Below are 8,177 nucleotides of genomic sequence, written 5' to 3'. Positions count from 1 at the left end.
GCGCCGGATGCCGCTTTCCCGGTAGGGGAGGCCGCTGCGCCGCATCTCCGCGCCTCGGGCCTAGTCGGGAAGTTTTGTTTGGACTCCTGCTTCCCGCTCCGGAGCCTGTGAAGCACTTGAGCCAAGGCGCAGGCCTGCCGCTTTGCTGACCTTGGGCACGACCAGAAAAGGGGCCGTCTCAGGCTGGCGTCTTGTGGCACTGTCTGGTTTAGATGTACCCAGAGAGGGTGGGTGGCAGCCACAACCCTCCGCCTCCTGCCCGGCCACGGGAGCAGGTAGAGCCGACCGGGAACGCTTCAGTGGACCATGCTTGTACAATAAGTGCTCAGGCAGGGCTTCCCGAACTTGTTTTTCCTCAGCGTGACCCCATGCATGGCCTCTCGCTCCCAACCCACAGCCCCCACCCCCGGGGTCCCAATTTAGAGTTGCAACCCACAGTTTGGGAACTGCTGTGTTAGGGATCCTTAGTGAGCTTGTAGACAGAGCCAAGATTTCTGTATAAGCCTTATCTGAAAGCATCCCCAAGTTTTCTAGGGTAACTATGTTACATAGAGATGAGTTATTAACTCCTTTTTATTTGTTGTAAAAGTCTAGCTTTACTAAAGTACATGTTTGTATATATTTTTATTAGAATTAACCTTTTTTGGAATATTCTAATATTATAAAAACCTAAGAGGGGCAATTGGCTAGTATACTTATGAAGTTCTTCCTCTAATTACTTGCAACTTGTGTCCCTTTTTTGGCACCTCGTGTTACTGTCATGTAGAAAATACAGTATTCCTGGATTCCTGAAGCTATTTTTCTTTGACTTTATTAATGCTTGTAGTAGAAATGCAATGGTTAGAATGTTTCTAAGTACTAATGGATCATTTCTATTTCTTGATTAAAAACAACAATTAATACTAAACACAAGCTTTATTCCTGTTTATAGAACCTAGTAAAGCACCTTGATGTCACTGCCAAGTTGTGACACGATATGAATATGAAGAGAGGTAGTAGTAAAGTTAGTTTATGCTCAAGGAATTTCATGCATCTCTGATTTGGTTAGCCAATAGAGTGCATCTCTCCCCTGCCTTCTGCATTCATATGGAGGCCATGGATGTTATTGATTTTACTCTTCAATCTGGATTTATGCTTGTGTAAGAAGAAGACTTTTTGATTCCTGAACTGGAGAAACGTAGTTTCTTTCAGTTAGTTACCCTGAGTTTGTTTTTAAAAAAACCAAAACCAAGCAAACATATAATATTATTACTTACAAACAGTAGGAGAGTTTTACAATTTAAAAAGGTAATTAAATACATAGGTTTACGATTTCATTTGCATAAATCCACCTGCACGGATTCCCCACTGAGTCCAGAGAGTTTCTGCACAGGACTGCATGATCAGTTTTAGGATCAGAACCTTAATTATAGCTATAAAATTATAATTATGTAGTTGGATGTTTCTCCATTGGACTGTTAAGCAATCCACAACTCTTAGGAGATTGGTTGTGTGTTCCTTCAATCTTGTACAGGAGGTATCCACTGATTTAAAATTTTCTGTTACTAGATGTTTCCTTGTTTTGTATGTCTTTCTGATCTTGCATTTCTAGGCAGAGTTGCTTCCTATCTTCATAAGATTAACTACTTATTTCCACCTTTTGTTTAGTACATCTTACATCAGGGGCAGGCAATTATTCTGGGTGGAGGACCGCTTACTGAGTTTTGACAAGACATCAAGGGCCGCATAACAGGCAGCCAGGGGCAGATGAATACTAATTTTCTAAATTTTTTAGGGGTCCCGCAGGCCGGATAGAAGTGCCTGGCGGGATGCATCTGGACCACGGGCTGCATTTTGCTCACCCGTGTCTTGCATAGTCTCCAGACAGGACTATTGTGTGTGCAGTGTTTGTTCAGCATAATAGGGCTATTTTTACATGTCATGGAGGCATAATGGTGATACAGTCTTCTCTGGTTTTATTGTCAGTCTTTGTCCCTTCTTGTCCTTCTAAATTGCTTGTTACCTCCTTCCTATTTTGTGTCACTTCAAAAACAAAACCAACAAAGACAAGAAAATCCTAGATAAATCCTCTGGGGTGTGATAAGAGCTTACTTTGCTGAGTTGGTTTGCTCCTCCAGAGAGGGAGCAGCAATTTCCCACAGACCTCCTAATACTTGATACTTGGTAATGTTCTGAACAGTGGTACCTGTCTTCCTGGCTCTGGAGCCAGTTTCTTCTAGTCATTGGAAGAAACTTTTGCTTTGGTTTACACTTAGTTCACCTTTTAGAACTCTTTCTTTTCAACTCTATGATGACAGACTCTTGTATCAGAGCTTAAATTAGACAAGTATAATCAATTTCCACATGCAAACAATTCCTGTTTTATTTTTTATGACTAGCTTTCATTTTTGGAAGAAAGATGATGCTGAAACTGATCAGATCTGAGGTGTATTTAGTTTAATAATGTCTCCATCATTGTCCAAAAGATGTAAAAAGTCTCCAAAATAAGCAATTATGGGACAACTTTCCTGTACAAGAAGTTTCTTTAATCTCTTATTGGAAGATTGGTAATGGCCTGAAACGTGGGGTTTATGTTTTTTCCAACCGCTTCAGGCTTTGTATCCCAATGTAACTTGATGTTCTCCTTCATGAAAATGTCAAGCTCCCTTTATGAATCAAACTTTCTCCTATTGCAGAGTTTTATGGACTACTACTTAAGTAACTTAATTGTTGGTTCAAAACTTGCTGGTTCAAACCATTTGCATTTTTGTTCTTGGTGTGAGAAAACGAACAGGAATGCTCTGCCTGTCTTCTCTAAATAATTTGTATGTATTTCTTAAGTTCCTTCTTTGTTTTCTCTTACGTATGAATCTTTTTTTCTGATCTGAGACCTGCAGAATGCTGGCTTTTATATATAGAGATCTACTTGTACTAGACTCCCACTCTTAGATCTGGTGCTTAGTAGGTTTAGTAAGCAAATAGTCAGGCTTTGCTGCCAAACGTAACTTTACCAGAGCCTCAAGGCCTAGAAATCTAACCTAGTCACATTTTTAAAAACAACAATCAGTGTTGTAGTGGCTTTGAGAGAACCCTTTCCCCGACTCAGATTCAGTTTTGACACTGTATAAAATGGGGCTGTCCAACACCCTACCCCATCCCCATTCCCTCCCCCAGCTGCAGACCTCTGGGATTCCTTCTGCCTGTGCAGCAAGGGGAGAACTGAGCCACTTGTGCTGCCCATGCAGTGAAGGAAACTTGGGTTGCTCAAGCTGCTTGCATAGCAGCTGTGAGCTCTTGAGTCCCAGTGCACAGTCCCTCTTGAAGTGTGGACAACCTGGCTCTTTGCAGATACAGTGTCTGCCTGCTGCCTTGGCCCCAGGAGCAGAGGCAGGAACTGGAGGAGGAAAGGGAAACCTGGGGACCCTGGCTGTCACAGGAGCAGATTCCTTTGGGGGTGGGGGGAGAGGGGGCGAGTGGCAGTTGGGCAAGAGCTTGGGGGCTGCATGTTAACCCATCAGAGGCTGGATGTAGGCTGTGGACTGGCGGTTGGACAGCCCTGGTATGTTAGACAGTTATTATGTAACTAGCCAGTTGCCCATCAAGCATGACTGGGGGTGCTGCTGACCCCAGCACCCCCACCCTCTGCCTAGTCCTTGGTGTGGCCTCGGGGTCATGGTAGTGTTCCCCCATGCTTGGAGCACTCTGATTGGCTGTTTCTGTCAGCCAGTCAGAGTGCGAATGAAGCCAGACAGACCAGACAAACACTTAAGCTTTTATAATATTAGAATTCATGTGACCTAGGAACCCTTCAGCAATCTGTGTGAGATCACTGTAGAAATATAAAATGTCAAGTAGGAGGCATCAGAACCTGTATTTGCAGAGTTAAGACACCCATTGAAGATAGGATTTGCAAACTAGCCAGGACTATATACAACCATAGGGAACAACCACATGGGATCTGTGAGATGCTCCAGCTCTTGGCTGTTACTTTGAGTTAAAAGGGCACTGCTTCTTTGATCAGCTGTGCAGGACTGCTTATGAACTCCAGGTGAGTGGAAGAGCAATGACTTTTTGAAGTAAAAGCCACAGCAACTAGATGAGTATCTTATACTTAATTTGGTAACCTGGTGTGAACCACCTGGATGCAAATACGAGTTCTTCTATATTGGTTTCAGTCACAGACACCTGCAGAATGTGTCCACAGGAGAGTAACTATCTAGATGATGCAGACAGATGTTGCTTGTAGTGTAGCCAAGTGTGCTAACACGTGTTTGGCAAATTCCTAAATATTGCTGGGCAAATACCCCTTGTAGACAAAATAGTTGACTAGCTTTCATAAGTATACTTCTCACCCTTTGAGAAAGGAGGCTATTTTTCTTACAAACAGGGCAGTGAAGGTCTCTTAGATAGTATTTTCAGTCATTCTTTTGAGGCTTCAGTGTTCTGAAACCCAAATGCTTTACTTTAGAATCATAATATATAATAAAGGATGGCCTTTTGTGAAGCCAGTGAGCTGGCACTGTTGTCTGAATTAAGCATTTTGGTGTGTGTAGGAATTCTTGCTCTAGCATGGGGCTTAACAGTGCAGTTTTGCAATATACACACCAGAATCTAACTCTGTGCACCTGAATAGGCTTTATTCTTTATAGTCCTTTTTATGCAGAGTTCATAACTATTAGACAACGTTGTATACACAGGCAATGTCAGAATTGGATGTACTGTGGTGTGGCACCTGCCAAAGAATAGGTAAATGCTGGTCCTCCCTTCTTTTCTTTTTCCTCCTCCTCTGCTTCCTCCTAGAGCTCCGAATTCTTCAGAGAACAGAGTCATGTATCGTCTTATCCTTTAATGTGAATTGGATGCATCCACACAAGATGCTTAATACCCATTGGACTAATTCTGCTGCACATTAGCATGGCTGGCAAAAATATGTTAATGCACAGTAGATTAGTCCAGTGGACTAAGCATCACACAGTGTTTATCTGCGCTAATGCGTAGTAGTGCCAATTACAGTACATCAAGTACTGTAGCTGTTATTACAGGTACTAAACTTAATGTGCTGTAATTACAACACATTAATGAACACCTAGAAATGCCCATTGACTGTTTTGACTGATCCTTGAAGATCTTCACCCATCGGGGGCTGTGGGCTGCTAGTTGGACAGCCCTGGTATAGAAGATGCAGGCAGTTGCTATGTAATTCATGTGTCCTAGGAATCCTTCAACATGAAGGGTTCCTAACTCTTGAAGACGTGAAAATGAGGTAACTGAAGTACAGCAAGAAGTGTTAGGCACCCAATTCATCTTATAGACCAAAATGGGTAGGTAGATAAAGGCTGCTTACTGGTGTTAAAAAAATAAATAAATCTCTTTAAATTCAGTATGCTCCTGTACCAAGTCTTTCACATGCCAAGAAGAGGCACTGCATTAGTTGGAACCAGCTCTCCCAACGTCTGTGTAGATCAGGAGCTTTAGTGGGGCTTTTATGGCACTTTTATCTAATAGCTAATCGAATCAACTTTATATAAAAGCACCAAAAAGCACTGTTGAAGCGCCCAATCTATACAGACACTATGGAGCTGGGTCAGATTAATGGGGTTTATTGGTGGTGGAGTGTTTGTGTGTGTGTTTGTTTGTTTGAAATGTCTGTAATCAGTCATATAGTACAAGCTTTTGTGAGCTGAAGCTCACTTCATCTAATTGGATTAGTCTGTAAGGTGTATATCTACCCTGTCTTCTGCTCAACTTCAAACTAACTGGGCTAACTGTCTCTACCTGATCTATCTATCTGAGCTGACAAATGTTGTCATCTCAGTCTTAACAGGTAGAATTTGCCCAAATTAACATCCGATGGTAGGGACTGTGTTAGCGTTTGAAAATCATAAACCAAAATCATTTATCAGAAAGGATATGGGCGAAGAAGGTTAGTCCTGTAATTGTCTATGCAAGGCTTGTTTCCCTTCCTCCGATATGTTTCTTTTTTTCTACCAGATGCAAGATGTAAACTAGTTGGACCACTGCTGTGATTTTAATACAGCATTTTTTGTCAGTTGACATTTTTTAAGCCCTGGATCTTTGTTTTGCTTGGAATCAACCTTTTCTCTCTCTGACATTTCTAATTCCAAGCACTTATAGCCCTGGAGAATAGTCTTTTGTTTTGTTTTTTGGCAGACAAAAATATGAAACTGTTTCATCATCAGGGCAAAGAACAGACGTTTAGAGCTTAGTTTCTGATAAATTTCCACAATGTATTTTGGTGGTCTGGGTTAGATATAGGACAGAGATACAAGGCATAAATGCTGTGTCTTGACTATATGGTCCATTATAGGTTATGGTGATGTACTTGCACATAAGATACTGTAAGATGCTTGAGGCATGAACCATCTTTTATTTATGAAGTATGTAATGTAAGATACTTGCTGCAATTTGGTAGAGCTACCAGTCTGTCATCTTGGGGAATCATTTAACTTTAGTCTTCATAAACTATGACCGTTTGCAATCTTGAGGTTACAGTAATAATTTGAATTGAATCTTTGAACTGAATCAAGTATGCTTTAGGCACAATATCACTATAGGGTACCTGATCAGTCCTTTAAAAGGAACTTCAAGGCTGGTGTTGAGAGAGAAATCATTATCTGCTTCTTGAAAGATTAACTATCTAGGTGGATGAGATTCTACTGTTTAACTTCTAAAAATCCTTGAAATGAGCTTTTTATCACTTTCTCTTAATTCTGTTTCAAATTGAGACTAACACTTTTTTTTTTTTCTACAGATTAACACTAAAGCCCCACGATGTCCCTGAAACCACGAGTAGTGGACTTTGATGAAACATGGAATAAACTTTTAACAACAATTAAAGCTGTTGTTATGTTGGATTACGTTGAAAGAGCAACGTGGAATGACCGTTTTTCGTATCCTTTAAAAAGCTGACTTGATGGTTTCACATGTGAATGTAATTAGTACAAGATGGACCTGGCATTATCCAACAGTTTTGTAGGCCTGATCTAAAGTTCACTGAAACTAACAGTAGACTCCATGGGCTTGGAGTGAAAGAAGCTTTGTTTTGTACAAATTGTGTGTTTTTTGCCCATGTTTGTTTCATACAAGTGGAAATAAATCCTGGCTTTTTCACCTTTGTTTCAGCAAGAGAAATCGTAGTACATCTGACTCTTTCCCCTTCATACAGGCATCTGTTCTGTTCATAAGTTCACTTTTAACAAATTTCGACTACACTTGTGGTTAAACTATTCTACATCCAACCTGTTCATAAACAACTAAATGTCCTGATGGAAATAAGAACTGACTATTGTACACTGAAGTAGATGAGTGGCTCTTCTTTGCTCCAAGTATCTTTGGTAGCACTTAAATACAATCCTTAATACTTAAATCGCTGTCTTGACTACTGATCTTCACTTTAGGGTGAGGGAAGTCACTTTATTGAAAAGCTACCTCCACTTTTCTGCCATTGCATTCTTATTCTTTTACAACAGCCAAGGAAAAATCTTTTTTTTTCCCTAAATGTAGCTTCTGATGTATTTGTTTTTGTTTCTTTAGTTCCCCTTTTACAACATAAAGCTGGTACTTTTTGAGAAACTTGTGGAAATAATGCTTAAAGTAAGCTTTTTTCATTATGCTTTAAGTCCAACCTGCTTTAATATTTTGTCTTCTGAAGGGTTCACCTCTGCCTGTTAACGCACTTCTTAAAGAGTCCATGCATTAAAATATAGCTGCGTGATGGTGGAAGAAATGGGTGAATTTTTACTGTTGCCTTAGGTATTTGCAAGCAATCTGAGTTTTTCTGACAAGTGGTGGTTTTATTTATTTATTATATTTTACTTTATCAGCCTATCCCATCAACTGTGTGGACAGGATAAAGTTAGACAAGCTTTGAAATGCAAGACATTCTTCCTCGGGTCCAGAGAACCAAGCACAGCAGTTAAAAACAGTGACAATTCACTGTGCTTGCTACCCTTCTCAGCCCTGAGGAAGAATGTCTTGCATTTGGAAACTTGTCTAACTGTCCTAGCCACAAAGCTGGTATCTGTTACTGGACCATGTTAATCCTTGTATCTCACAATCTCTGGACCACCATGGCTACAACATTACTTTAACACAGTGGTTTTCAAACGTTTGAGCTAAGCCCCACTTTGAATTTTGTTTGTGTATCATGTCGTCCGTCCGTGTCTGTTCCCCCTCCT

General features: G+C 40.7%; 1 protein-coding gene across 3 annotated transcripts in view; it reads left to right on the top strand.

Annotated features, from left to right (window-relative positions):
* CUL2 (cullin 2) overlaps positions 1–8,177 on the top strand; it is an 82,062-nt gene that overhangs the window by 357 nt on the left and 73,528 nt on the right. For all 3 annotated transcript variants that reach the window (XR_003091979.1, XM_014526207.2, XM_006036574.2), the window contains exon 2: positions 6,752–6,890. Coding sequence is in view for 2 of the 3 variants with exons in the window: in XM_014526207.2 (XP_014381693.1) it covers positions 6,772–6,890 (119 nt within the window). In the remaining variant the exon portion in view is untranslated. The remainder of the gene's footprint in view (positions 1–6,751; positions 6,891–8,177) is intronic.

Source organism: Alligator sinensis, unplaced genomic scaffold, assembly GCF_000455745.1.
Source record: "Alligator sinensis unplaced genomic scaffold, ASM45574v1 scaffold1316_1, whole genome shotgun sequence".
NCBI lineage: Eukaryota > Metazoa > Chordata > Crocodylia > Alligatoridae > Alligator > Alligator sinensis.
This window is presented reverse-complemented; position numbering and strand designations above follow the sequence as displayed.